Here is a 14,715-nt window from a genome sequence, read left to right on the forward strand (position 1 = left end):
CTATGCGACAGAGAGAACTTGGTTACAGAAGGCCACAGTTTGGCTGTTAGGAAACGTTCCACGTCGTAAAACTTACCGTTGTGATTCTGGAAATTCTTGACACAAAACAGTTGCTTCATCTGAGGGAAGAGGAAAAAGTGGCGTCAGCGAATACAGGGAGCGCGCAGAATTTGATTTCTAAAAGAATTAGCTAGGTGTTGTCGGGGAGAAAAAACACCTCTTGGGCAGTTTCTCACGACGTTTCATCTTGAGAGCCTTCCCATTACGTGGTCAGGAGCTCTCAGTTAAATGCTCCTGTAACGGTTTGCTCCTTAACAGCATAATACGTAAGCACCACGCCATGGCAGTCCCAAATAACTTCCAATATTTCATAAGTTGCGACGCACTCACAGCAAAATTTTCAATGTGTTCGGAGAAGATATGTACATATTTTTCCAACAATGAACCACAAAAGAAATTTTGCATATTACGTTATTAATTTCAGTCAGTAGTAACCATTTTCAGATCTGAGTACACACACTGAGGTAATCATATCTATGTGGCGTATGTAGAAAAGATAGAACTATGGGACAAGTAAGCATCGTTGCATACATGTAAAATTTAAGTGCCGTATGTATAGTTATAATAGAGGTGCTGACTGTGTGAAAAACTTATTATCCTACAGTATTACTGACTGACATTAATAACCTGATATGCAGGGTGTTCGCCGGCCGGGGTGGCCGAGCCGTTCTAGGCGCTACAGTCTGGCATATCGAACATATCATAACCTAAATCTGAATACCTGTAGTAACGTTTACACGTTGAGTAAAGTGTATGCACGCCGTAGTTTGTAACTAATTTACTTTTTTTTCAAATAGTGCAATAATTTTCATCCCGCACTTACAGATTCTAACTACCGCATGGGTAGCAGTAGTTCGAAGAACGCAAAAGCGTTTCCATTTCTGGTGGTGAGGTCTGCATCTACAGATAAGGCTCCCCAGATGTGGAAATCTGACAACATTTTTAGTGCCTCCTGTTGCACTATAATTTCAGTACGTAGATACATTTCCACTTTTATACCAATCCTGTTCGTCTTGTAACCATCTCTTTTTGGCGCTACAGAGCTGCCCATTCGATCCAGCTAGATAGTCGTTAGCTGTAAACTCTGTGGTGTTTCTGCAAAACTTATGATACAGACTGCATACTGGCAAAAGTAACAATAGCACTTCTGGGCAAGAGATGTTCGTTAACTCGAAGATAAATTTAATGGTTAGAAAGTATTTTCAGAAGATGGAGAGTAGTCTTGCACGGAAGTAAAACGTGGACGATGAACAGAGCAGACAAGCTGAGAATAAAAACATTTGAAGAGACATGCTATAAAACTACGCTGAACATTAGATGGGTAGATCAAATAAAGAAATGAGGAGATACTGAATCTAATTGGGAGACAAAAGACATTTATGGTACAGCTTGACTAAAAGAAGGTATAGATTAGTAGGACGTATTCTAAGGCGTCAAGGAATATTTATGGTAATGGAGGGAAGTGGTTGGGGGAGGGAGGTGGTTAAAATGGTTTAGGAAGACCACGTCATTAACACAGCAACCAGGTTCAAATGGATTCAAATGGATGTAGGTTGTATTAGTTAAGACAAAGAGATACGAACTCAGATGTGGAAAGCTGTATCAAATCAGCATTCGGACTGAAGGCCACAGTCACAACATGTGATACGTAGGTTTCTGTACCTGTGGATTGCGTAATTTCATCAAGATATCTCCTTCCGATCTCGGAAAATGGGATTTTGGAGTAAGGCTCTTCCGTGACGGAAAAGACTTCTGTAGCCTGTGCAACTGCAGTTTGACGAACATTTCTGTTACACTCTCGCAATGACCAATTCTTTGATTCAGCGTTGTAAGAGTCGAACAGCGGCGAGTTATGTTCAAGAACTGCTCGAAACAGGGATTTGTTAGTGATATTCTTTTCGGGATAATAAGCTTCCTCTAGATGTTTTCTGTTACCCTCAGTCCGCTAGCTGACTACCCCAAGGCCCGATTTATGTTGTCGTTCCGCATTAATTGGATGAACATAGGTCCTCTTTGATAATCTATGGTTATCACTAATTGCTAGGATTGACCAATCATGACAGATATCATGTTTAAAGAGTTACGTTTACATATGTTGGGGCTATGCTGCCACGTTTGCCCCGGGGCACTCCACGTCTTCAAGTTCTCTGTGAACTCTTCGGTATCAAACTGTGTTTGTGAATAACCATAACAGACTTAAGAAGGTTATCCCATTTCGGACGAACTTACTTTTTCTTAAGTAAATAATCAATTCAAGGGTTTCTTGTCATTAGAATAAAAAATGTACTCATTGATTTTTTCCATTTAAGGAGGGTAGGACGTCAGACGGGCCAACTTGGAGCAGGAGAGGCACCACGCGACATTTTAATTTACACTGTCTATACTTTTACAAATAAATTCATAAAACTTTGTCAGCATGACCAGGAAGGATTCAGAATTTACACCCATAGCAGTGGAAGTTCGAAAACATAACGAAATAACTTTTTTACACGTGAAATTTCATCATTTTTTTCACTCCTAATGGCTGCATTTGTTGCTATAGGTACACTTTTCTTCATAAGTAAGAAATATTCTTCGATGAATTTTGCACAGCATACAAACCATACTTGAAGCTGTATGAAACTCTAGAATTTTAAAAATCTGTTAAAAACTGTGGTAAAAATTGAGGTAATTAACTATAAAATTTGTGTTTCTTCTAAACATGAAGTTTAAAATATAACAACTCCTTCGTTTTTCCAGAAATTAAATAAATTGTTTGGTTTCATACACCTGTAAGTATGGTATGTATGCTGTTCAAAATTCATCGAAGAATCTCACTAACTTATGAAGAAAAGTGTACCTACAGCAACAAATGGAGCCATTAGTAAGTGAAAAAAATGGTGAAATTCCACACGTAAAAAAATTATTTTGTTATGTTTTCGAACTTCCACTGCAGTGAGTGTGAATCCTGAATCCTTTCTGGTCATGCTGACAAAGTTTTATGAATTTACTTGTAAAAGTATAGACAGTGGAAATTGAAATGTTCTGTGGTGCGTCTCCTGCTACAAGTCGGCCCGTTTGACGTCCTACCCCCCTTAAAAAAATTTCACTTTTGGAATAACTGTCCCAGGAGTGTATGTGTGAAGATTTTTCTTTATCTTCCATTCGCGGAAAAGCGGTCAGTGTAAAAATAATCAAAATATGCCATTTGTGTTAGATATTTATTCTTTCACAAATGAATACCATAAACAAATATATAATTCTGAAATAAGAACCAACCAGTTGCATATAAGAAATTTCATTTCTTGACCGGCATAGCATTGTATTGCATTGAACCGGGGACCTAGAAACGACGGAGAGGCTTCGTCCCCGCCGTAGCCCTCAGTGGTTCACAACCCCACGACGACTACCGCAGTCCACTTCACCCCTCCACCGCCCCACACCGAACCCAGGGTTACTGTGCGGTTCGGCCCTCTGTGAACCCCCCAGGGAACGTCTCACACCAGACGAGTGTAACCCCAATGTTTGCGTGGTAGAGTAATTATGGTGTACACGTACGTGGAGACAGTGCTTGCGCAGCAATCGCCGACAGAATGTAACTCAGGCAGAATAAGGGGAACCAGCGAGCATTCGCCGAGGCAGATGGAAAACCGCATAAAAACCATCCACGGGCTTGCCAGCTCTCCGGACCTCGACACTAATCTGCCGGTTGGATTCGTGCCGGAAAGCAGTGCGTTAGACCGCAGGGGCAGACTGGTATAACATTACTGGAAAAAGCATTTATGACACTTTTTGCTGCGGTCGTCACATGTACTTGTGATCCTTTGCCACATACTTTTTCTTGTTATCATCCTTAGTCTTTGTGTGACCCTCTTTTCAACAGTTTGCACAATCGACAAAACGTTTCCACGATGTTTTAGTGGCATATCCATTCGCACATTGACATGACCGCTGTTCCAGAAATTTTGAGTGCTCAGACAGCTAAATAGGTGGGCAGTCAGCATTTCGACTCCCACATGGCGTGGGATTAGCCGAGCGGTCAGGGGCGCTGCAGTCATGGACTGTGCGGTTGGTCCCGGCAAAGGTTCCAGTCCTCCCTCGGGCATGGGTGTTGTGTTTGTCCTTAGGATAATTTAGGTTAAGTAGTATGTAAGCTTAGGGACTGCTGACCTTAGCAGTTAAGTCCCATAAGATTTCACATTCATTTGAATTTTTTTTTTAATGCCACGCGACGTAGGGTCTCATGCTGTTCAAGAAGGTTCTACTCACTGTGCTACATTTCTTTTACAATTCTTTTTCTTTTTCAGACCTCAAGAGAAGCTTTGCTGTGCGGATATGTGACTCACCAGAGTGCATCAGATCGGGTAAGCTTCATAAAATTTTAGGAGTTTCGGTGTTTGATTCAAAGCCACACCAAATGTGATGTACACTCCTGGAAATTGAAATAAGAACACCGTGAATTCATTGTCCCAGGAAGGGGGAATTTTATTGACACATTCCTGGGGTCAGATACATCACATGATCACACTGACAGAACCACAGGCACATAGACACAGCCAACAGAGCATGCACAATGTCGCCACTAGTACAGTGTATATCCACCTTTCGCAGCAATGCAGGCTGCTATTCTCCCATGGAGACGATCGTAGAGATGCTGGATGTAGTCCTGTGGAACGGCTTGCCATGCCATTTCCACCTGGCGCCTCAGTTCGACCAGCGTTCGCGCTGGACGTGCAGACCGCGTGAGACGACGCTTCATCCAGTCCCAAACATGCTCAATGGGGGACAGATCCGGAGATCTTGCTGGCCAGGGTAGTTGACTTACACCTTCTAGAGCACGTTGGGTGGCATAGGATACATGCGGACGTGCATTGTCCTGTTGGAACAGCAAGTTCCCTTGCCGGTCTAGGAATGGTAGAACGATGGGTTCGATGACGGTTTGGAAGTACCGTGCACTATTCAGTGTCCCCTCGACGATCACCAGAGGTGTACGGCCAGTGTAGGAGATCGCTCCCCACACCATGATGCCGGGTGTTGGCCCTGTGTGCCTCGGTCGTATGCAGTCCTGATTGTGGCGCTCACCTGCACGGCGCCAAACACGCTTACGACCATCATTGGCGTGCATCCGTGAGTCGCTGCGGTCCGGTCCCAGGTCACGGGCACGTGCACCTTCCGCCGACCACTGGCGACAACATCTATGTACTGTGGAGACCTCACGCCCCACGTGTTGAGGAATTCGGCGGTAGGTCCACCCGGCCTCCCGCATGCCCACTATACGCCCTCGCTGAAAGTCCGTCAACTGCACATACGGTTCACGTCCACGCTGTCGTGGCATGCTACCAGTGTTAAAGACTGCGATGGAGCTCCGTATGCCACGGCAAACTGGCTGACACTGACGGCGGCGGTGCACAAATGCTGCGCAGCTAGCGCCATTCGACGGCCAACACCGCAGTTCCTGGTGTGTCCGCTGTGCCGTGCGTGTGATCATTGCTTGTACAGCCCTCTCGCAGTGTCCGGAGCAAGTATGGTGGGTCTGACACACCGGTGTGAATGTGTTCTTTTTTCCATTTCCAGGAGTGTATATTTACGGAGGTAGCCACTCACATCACGTAATTTCAAACGGTCAGTGACACAAAGGTAAACGATGCGAGTTATGTGGAAAAGTACTAAAGAAAGTTACTGAAACTGAAAGAGAATTTACCTTCTTCAAAACAATCGTTACTTTCATATTCTGTATGACGTACCAGACATCAGACCACAGTTACGGCAATACTTTTCCCAAAAATTTAGATAAGATTGCCTGTGGTGACGCTGAATCTATCCGAATGAGAATTTCAAGTAGATTATTGTGATTCCGCGTTGAGAAAGGCCGTAAAGCTTCGGTAGCTCACCATATACCTGGGAATGATAGTCAGGGCAACGTTATGCACTCCATTTTTACTGCTAGTGAAAGAAGATTCCTCGTGGTATATTCTCAGTGATTCAGCTTATGCATTTCGTCTGAAATATTTCCGGAACCGTGTAAGGTATCCTAAATCTGTTTTCTTCCAGATGAAATGAGGAAAAGTCGAAACTAAGTATCGCACCGCGTCACAGTATAAAAAATTATATTGAAGAAACCAACATTTGTCCACGGTTGCAGTGGTCGTCTTCTGGATCTACTGATGTGTTTTAGCAGTGTACAGTCACTTATATCTTATTATTACTGTTCACTGAGCGTGATTCCGTCTCAGCTTCAAAAGATCGTTGTTGTGATTCGTCCCTTGAGGTGGGAGGAGCACGAACTTTATTGTAACGGGTTACTACCATAAAAAGGGTAAGGACGATGTTTTAAAAGTGAAACGTACTGGCGTGATCAGTGATCAGTAGTAACGAAATGTAAGTGACTCTGCACCGCTAAAACACACCGGTAGCTCAGAAGTAGGTCCCTCCGTTGGTTTCTACAGTACAGTTTTCTTTTTTACATTACCGTATCGAACGTAACCCCTCCTTACATATCTAGTCTTTTTTTCAACTAAAATTTATTCTAGAGCGAGATTTTCACCCTGTAGCGGAGTGTGAGCTGATATGAAACTTCCTGGCAGATTAAAACTGTGTGCCGGACCGAGACTCAAACTCGCGACCTTTGCCTTTCGCGGGGAAGTGCTCTATCAACTGGGCTACCCAAGCACGACTCACGATTCGTCCTCACAGCTTCAATTCTGCCTGTACCTCGTCTCCTGCCTTCCACAATTCGGAGAAGCTCTTCTGCGAACCTTGCAGAACTAGCACTCCTGGAAGAAAAGCTATTGTGGAGACATGGCTTAGCCACAGACATGGCCATGAACAATTCCCATATTTTATATAAAATCACGAATTCTCGTTTTAAAGGAAAAAAATTAAAGCAAAGAATAATAAGAGTCAATCGAATAGAATATTATATGCAAAGTAGCAAGGGGCTTTGTTCAAAGAGTTTCTAACGAGCGTCCCTTAACCCAACACAGGTATTATTAACGTCTCTAGCGTCTCTGAGTTGCCGGCTGCGGTGGCCGTGCGGTTCTGGCGCTGCAGTCCGGAACCGCGGGACTGCTGCGGTCGCAGGTTCGAATCCTGCCTCGGGCATGGGTGTGTGTGATGTCCTTAGGTTAGTTAGGTTTAAGTAGTTCTAAGTTCTAGAGGACTTATGACCTAAGATGTTGAGTCCCATAGTGCTCAGAGCCATTTGAGCCATTTGTCTGTGAGTTTTTAGCGTCAGAGTGTCTTCAGTGTTTGAGATTTTAGTGCCCTACCTTTTAGTGTTGGAGTCCTGAATATTCGCGTCTCTTAAGTTCGTGTGCCGCTGAGTGAAATAGTTGAACTCGTTGGAACCCGGTCTAATTAAAAGTAAATTTCGTTGACTTTAGATTGTAGAACCTGTTTGGACATTATCGGGCTTAAGTATGACCATTGAACGTAGTGAAACATATTGAAGAAAGAGTGTTAATAAAAACCGAGTTAAGGAAAAACTATAGCGTCCTACCACTTCGAACAGAGTATCACGAGAAGTGAACCGTATATTGGATTCTCTCTGGACAATAATAATAATCATAGTTTATTCAATATTAATGTCAAATGGCATAATTTTCAACGGACAAAACATCGTGGTGTGCTAAATTAACTCTGTGACCTTTGGTGGACGTTATTCAGTGAACATGGGCAACGCAAATCAAAGATGCCAACTCGGTTTGAAACTCGAATCGGCCGCCTAGTAACTGTTAATGAGATTCTTAGGCGGTAGCCGCCTAACAACGCAGTTAGCCGACGGTAATAATTTGAATTTAAACTGATTGATCAACAAATACTGAGTGAAATGTCATGTAGTGTCGTATCGCCTCGCTTCCGCGTGAAGAATACTGGCTGAGCAGGGAAAAGGGACATTACACTTTCACCGATTGTGGGAGTGCCGGTATGCAGTAATAGAGGCGTCACACGTACTCAGTAAAAGCAGTCAACTCCTGTGGCCCCGAAAGCCTACACAGATATATAAACGATGTACAGTCTCTCTTCACAGCAGAGATATCGGTATTAATTTCGCTGTTTCAACGGAAATGCACTGATTTCTGCCAGTATCATAGTTCTGAAACAGACGAATTCAGCGGTGTTTGTCTTCAAAAACCCGATTACAAGTTTTGGAGGTATTATAATATTCAGAATTTACAAATTATCTGTTTTGAACATGAAATAGATTGCTGTCTTGAGCGCGAGTTTTTCATTTCATACCCAAGTACGGAAATACGTCACGTCGGACAAGGAGGAAACAGACTCTTGTACTCCAACAAACCGGTATAAAAGTGACGCAGAGGATACGTAGCTCTCATTCCGTCCGTGTTGTCCACGTCTTCCGAGAGCCGGTTACTTTGAAAAAGTAATATACAGGGCGTAAGAAAAATGTACGGCACAAACTGTAGAAAACCTTTCTCTCGCGCAGACGAAGAAATTGTTATATGAATATGGGTCTGAAACGCTTTGTTTCCATCTTACAATTCATTTCATCTAACTCATTAATCATGGGAAAGACACAAGAACGAAACGTTAGAATCATGTGATTACTGAAATGTGCGACTCCACCAGTCTGCTTTGACCATGACGTCATCAATATGGCTATTCTAAGCACAACCGTTGACAGCACTCGGGTTACTACGTAGAGTTAATCACAGACTTGGCTCGTGTACTAGCGGTGTACACAAATGCAGATATAGCACATTCCCATCTGATGTATTGATTATCGGTCGGCAATGAAGCTCGCGCTCAGCGTTTGTACCGGGAGAGGTTTCCAGGACGGAGGTGTCCAGTGAACCAATTTCCTGGGCTTCACGCTCTCTGGGCCTTAAGCCACTGGACTCTTATTTGTGGAGCCATTTGAAACCTTTTGTGTACAGAACCCCAGTAGAAGATGTCCAGAGTCTCCGTGCGCGTATCATGGAATTCTGCGAAACCATACTCAGTACTCCAGGAATACATTATCGCATCCGAGATTCGCTATGCCGTCAGGTTTATGCATGTATCATTGCTCACGGGGGGCATACTGAACATCACCTGTGAGAAAAAGTTGCATCTGGTATGCAGATGCGTTCTATTCCTGTTTGTTTTCCTATGATTAATGAATTGGAGAAAATAATTTGTAACACGGAAACAAAGCGTTTCCAGGTGAATGTTCATATGACATAATTTCTTCGTCTATGTGTGAGGAATGCGTCCTCCAATTTATGCCGCACGTTTCTGTTACACCCAGTATTTACAGAGAATGCAGAAGGACCTCGAAGAGCACAGTTGAATTTTACGCACAGAGGTATTACGACACACAGCGTACAGCAAGAATGATAATATAACAAATCTGCAAAAAATTAGTACTGGAAGTGCACTGGAGTACTACGCAATATGGTAAAGACAAAACCTGCAACGGGCGAGGCGAACGAAAGAGATGTTCCGACAGCTGTTGTATATAATACGCATGTCGGCCCAGTGCTGTTCACATTCTGTATCACGGAGCACTTAACCAGCAGATTAACCAGCGGGTCTACGGAAAACGTATGGAATTCTGTCCATCGGTTCTGATGCGACGTTAGGATGATATGTTCTTCCATCGAAGTACTCTCTTAACCGATAGTAATAAAGTTGTAAATTTTCAAGTCTGCTGATTGTAACTGCTTCTACTAGTTAACGAAAGTTATTGGCATAATAAATGTTTTACAAAAGGTAGTGTTAAGTTTATAATTGCTACTTAACTGCTGTTTAACCTGAGTTCTTGTTGTTCTAGATATTCAGCACTTTGCCGTGGGGAGGACTGACTTCTTTAAGGGGGGTAGGACGTGAAACGGGCTGACTTGGAGCAGGAGTGGCACCACAGGGCGTTTTAATTTGCACTGTCTATACTTTTACGAATAAGTTCATAAAACTTTGTCACCATGACCAGGAAGGATTCAGGATTCACACTCATAGCAGTGGAAGCGCAAAAACATAACAAAACAATTTTTTTTTACATGTGACATTTCATCTTTTGTTCACTTGGTATTGGCTGCATTTGTTGCTGTAGGTACACTTTTCTTCATAAGTAAGAGAGATTCTTCGATGAATTTTGCACAGCATACAAACCATACTTAAAGGTGTATGAAACCCTACAATTTCCCAAATCCGTTAAAAACTGTGGTAAACATTGAGATAATTAACTATAAAATTCGAGTTTTCTCTAAACACGAAGTTTAAAGCGTAACAGCCAATTCATTTTTTCATAGAGTAAATAAATTCTAGAATTTCATACACCTGTAAGTATGGTTTGTAAGCGGTGCAAAATTCATCGAAGAATCTCTCCTACTTATGAAGAAAAGTGTACCTATAGCAACAAATGCAGCCAACAGTAAGTGAAAAAGTCATGAAATTTCACATTTAAAAAATATTATTTTTTCGTGTTTTTGAACTTCCACTGGTATGAATGTGAATCCTGAATCCTTCCTGGACATGATGACAAGGTTTTATGAATTTATTTGTAAAAACATAGACAGTGCAAATTAAAATGTCCTGCGGTGCCTCTCCTTCTCAAAGTCGGTCCGTTTCACGTCCTACCCCCCTTAAAATAGGTATTCACATTTCATTTCTGCTCTTTTGAACACATAACGTTAAGAGAAAACAACTTTCTCTTTCGCAGCATTGATCGAACTTTTACAACACCACTGAACGAAGTTTCTGGATAATCGGGTTATGGCACCCGTCGTGTTCTCCTCGTGCATGAAATGCTGTTCGATTAACTTCTCATGGTTGCGATTCACAGTCGTATAATACACTCCTGGAAATGGAAAAAAGAACACATTGACCCCGGTGTGTCAGACCCACCATACTTGCTCCGGACACTGCGAGAGGGCTGTACAAGCAATGATCACACGCACGGCACAGCGGACACACCAGGAACCGCGGTGTTGGCCGTCGAATGGCGCTAGCTGCGCAGCATTTGTGCACCGCCGCCGTCAGTGTCAGCCAGTTTGCCGTGGCATACGGAGCTCCATCGCAGTCTTTAACACTGGTAGCATGTCGCGACAGCGTGCACGTGAACCGTATGTGCAGTTGACGGACTTTGAGCGAGGGCGTATAGTGGACATGCGGGAGGCCGGGTGGACGTACCGCCGAATTGCTATCACGTGGGGCGTGAGGTCTCCATAGCACACCGCAGCGACGCACGGATGCACGCCAAGACTGTAGGATCCTACGCAGTGCCGTAGGGGACCGCACCGCCACTTCCCAGCAAATTAGGGACACTGTTGCTCCTGGGGTATCGGCGAGGACCATTCGCAACCGTCTCCATGAAGCTGGGCTACGGTCCCGCACACCGTTAGGCCGTCTTCCGCTCACGCCCCAGCATCGTGCAGCCCGCCTCCAGTGGTGTCGCGACAGGCGTGAATGGAGGGACGAATGGAGACGTGTCGTCTTCAGCGATGAGAGTCGCTTGTGCCTTGGTGCCAATGATGGTCGTATGCGTGTCTGGCGCCGTGCAGGTGAGCGCCACAATCAGGACTGCATACGACCGAGGCACACAGGGCCAACACCCGGCATCATGGTGTGGGGAGCAATCTCCTACACTGGCCGTACACCTCTGGTGATCGTCGAGGGGACACTGAATAGTGCACGGTACATCCAAACCGTCATCGAACCCATCGTTCTACCATTCCTAGACCGGCAAGGGAACTTGCTGTTCCAACAGGACAATGCACGTCCGCATGTATCCCGTGCCACCCAACGTGCTCTAGAAGGTGTAAGTCAACTACCCTGGCTAGCAAGATCTCCGGATCTGTCCCCCATTGAGCATGTTTGGGACTGGATGAAGCGTCGTCTAACGCGGTCTGCACGTCCAGCACGAACGCTGGTCCAACTGAGGCGCCAGGTGGAAATGGCATGGCAAGCCGTTCCACAGGACTACATCCAGCATCTCTACGATCGTCTCCATGGGACAATAGCAGCCTGCATTGCTGCGAAAGGTGGATATACACTGTACTAGTGGCGACATTGTGCATGCTCTGTTGCCTGTGTCTATGTGCCTGTGGTTCTGTCAGTGTGATCATGTGATGTATCTGACCCCAGGAATGTGTCAATAAAGTTTCCCCTTCCTGGGACAATGAATTCACGGTGTTCTTATTTCAATTTCCAGGAGTGTATTTCTTAAAATACATCATAGCCGCCGTTGACTGTATGAAAATTTTATTATTGCGATTGCAATTTCGGCCTTCGGGCCATTTTCAATAGCACTTAGATCAAGATGTCAGTGCACCTGAGCGTTTTTTGTGATAGATTATTAGAACAATGGTAACACTGAAACTTCCTGGCACATTAAAACTGTGTGGCGGACCGAGACTCGAACTCGGGACTTCTGCGTTTCGCGGGAAGTGCTCTACCAACTGAGCTACCCAAGCTCGGCTCACGCCCCGTCCTTACCGCTGTACTTCTGCCAGTACTTCGTCTCCTACCTTCCAAACTTGCCAGCGAAAGGCAAAGGTCCCGAGTTCGAGTCTCGGTCCGGCACACAGTTTTAATCTGCCAGGAAGTTTCATATCAGCGCACACTCATCTGCAGAGTGAAAATCTCATTCTGAAAACATAGGCTGTGGCTAAGCCATGTCTCCGCAATATCCTTTCTTTCAGGAGTGCTAGTTCTGCAAGGCTCGCAAGAGAGCTTCTGTGAAGTTTGGAAGATAAGAGACGAGGTACTGGCAGATGTAAAGCTGTGAGGACGGAGCGCGAGTCGTGCTTGGGTAGCTCAGTTGGTAGAGTGCTTGCTCGCAAAAGGCAATAGTCCCGAGTTCGAGTCTCGGTCTGGCACACAGTTTTAACCTGCCAGGAAGTTTCATATCAGCGCACACTCCGCTGCAGAGTGAAAATCTCATTCTGGATGGTAGCACTGACAATTGAGCACATATTTAACAACAAATTACGATGTAATAAGTATTGTATTCATCGGATCTTGTGGGACTCTCGCATTCAAAAGTCTGCATTTTTACTTCGACATGTACTTATGTCAGATTTATATTCTGACAGAATGTAACTATTGCAGTGTTACTTGAAAATGGCCCTAAGGCCGAAATTGCAATCGTAGTAACAAATTTTTCATACATTCAACGGCGACTATGATGTCTTTCAAGTAATGCTGTCTGGAAGTCGAGAAATACATCAGGAACCTACCTTGATCTACAGCTTCCTGCACCTCACATCTAAGTCGCTTAACTGTAATGCGTGTTGGTTGCAGCGGCGAATCTGAAGCGCTCCATGGACCCTACTGCGGACCCGTGCGAGGACTTCTACCGCTACACGTGCGGCGGGTGGCCGAGAGACCACCCCATACCGGGGGCGGCGGTCGCACACAGCTGGTTCGACGAGCGGGCCGAGCGCGTCCAGATGGAGATACGCGGTGAGCGGCTTCACGAGTATTGTTCAAAAATGGTCAGATGTGTGTGAAATCTTATGGGACTTGAGGAACCCCCGCTGTGTGACACCTGTGGCGTACGAATCACTGTACGCCACATTTTATTGGAGTGTGATTTATATCGTTCCGCCAGTGCGGAAGTTAATATAAGTGGGGATCTGCCCTCGATTTTATCCGATGACGAGGCGAGTGTCAAGAAAGTTCTAAGGTACTGTGATGTTTCTGGGCTTCTGCCTAACATTTTAGGTTGGATTTTTTAGTGCGTTGCCGAGTGGCTGACCCCTCCTTTTTATTCTGGTAACAGGCCAGTTCCAAACATGTGCTATGTGTTTCATTTTAACCCCTTCCTCTACGTTCTCTTGCAGTTCTCCTCTTTACGTGCTGCTTTCCACTTTGCTAATGTTGACGTGCACACTGCCTATGTAGACTGTCAGCTTTAATTTTAGTCTTGTTTTTGTACTTGCTGCATTTTAGTGACACTCGTCCGTTGTTGTTTCCGTTCGGGCGCTAAAGACTACACTGTTGAGCGCCCATAACACCATATCCATCCATCCATCTATCCATCTTATGGGACTTAACTGCTAAGGTCATCAGACCCTAAGCTTACACACTACTTAACCTAAATTATCCTAAGGACAAACACACACAACAATGCCCCAGAAAAGAGTCCAACCTCCGCCGGGACCAGCCGCACAGACGATGACTGCAGCGCCTCAGACCGCTCGGGTAATCCCGCGCGGCTCCACGATTGTTCTCACCACATCTGGTAGTAGTAGCTAGTAAGGTAGTAGCTTGCTCCGTGCAACAAGATCGCGATAAGTGTTATGATGTGGGACGTGACAACAGAACCACAAAGAACGCTTGTTTTGTTGTGGTCTTCAGTCCGAAGGTGCAGGTCTCCATGCTATTCTAACTTCATCTCCGAATAACTACTGCACCCTACATCCTTCTGAACCTGCTTGATGTATTCATCTGTAAGTCTTCCTCTACTATTTTTACCCTCTATGCTTCACTCCAGATGTTAAATTGGTGTTCCATTGTCAAATTGATTCCATATTTTAAGATTTCTCGAAGGCTTTAGACACCTTTCCTCACAAGCGTCTTCTAACATAACTGCGTGCATACGGAGTATCATGTCCATTATAATTATCCGGGCTGTTATGCCGTGGTCGGTTGATGAATTTTGTCTCAATTCCCAACGTTTCGTCTCCGACTGCGGGAGACATCTTCAAGGGGGTCCGTAGGTCGATAGAAGGT

General features: G+C 44.7%; 1 protein-coding gene across 1 annotated transcript in view; it reads left to right on the top strand.

The window, feature by feature from the left end:
* The window catches only part of LOC126291441 (endothelin-converting enzyme homolog), a 278,593-nt gene that overhangs the window by 9,489 nt on the left and 254,389 nt on the right, over positions 1 to 14,715 (top strand). The window contains exons 4-5 of the mRNA XM_049984955.1: positions 4,347 to 4,403; positions 13,282 to 13,443. Coding sequence (XP_049840912.1) covers positions 4,347 to 4,403; positions 13,282 to 13,443 — 219 coding nt within the window. The remainder of the gene's footprint in view (positions 1 to 4,346; positions 4,404 to 13,281; positions 13,444 to 14,715) is intronic.

This window comes from Schistocerca gregaria, chromosome 9 (assembly GCF_023897955.1).
Source record: "Schistocerca gregaria isolate iqSchGreg1 chromosome 9, iqSchGreg1.2, whole genome shotgun sequence".
Classification (NCBI taxonomy): Eukaryota; Metazoa; Arthropoda; class Insecta; order Orthoptera; family Acrididae; genus Schistocerca; species Schistocerca gregaria.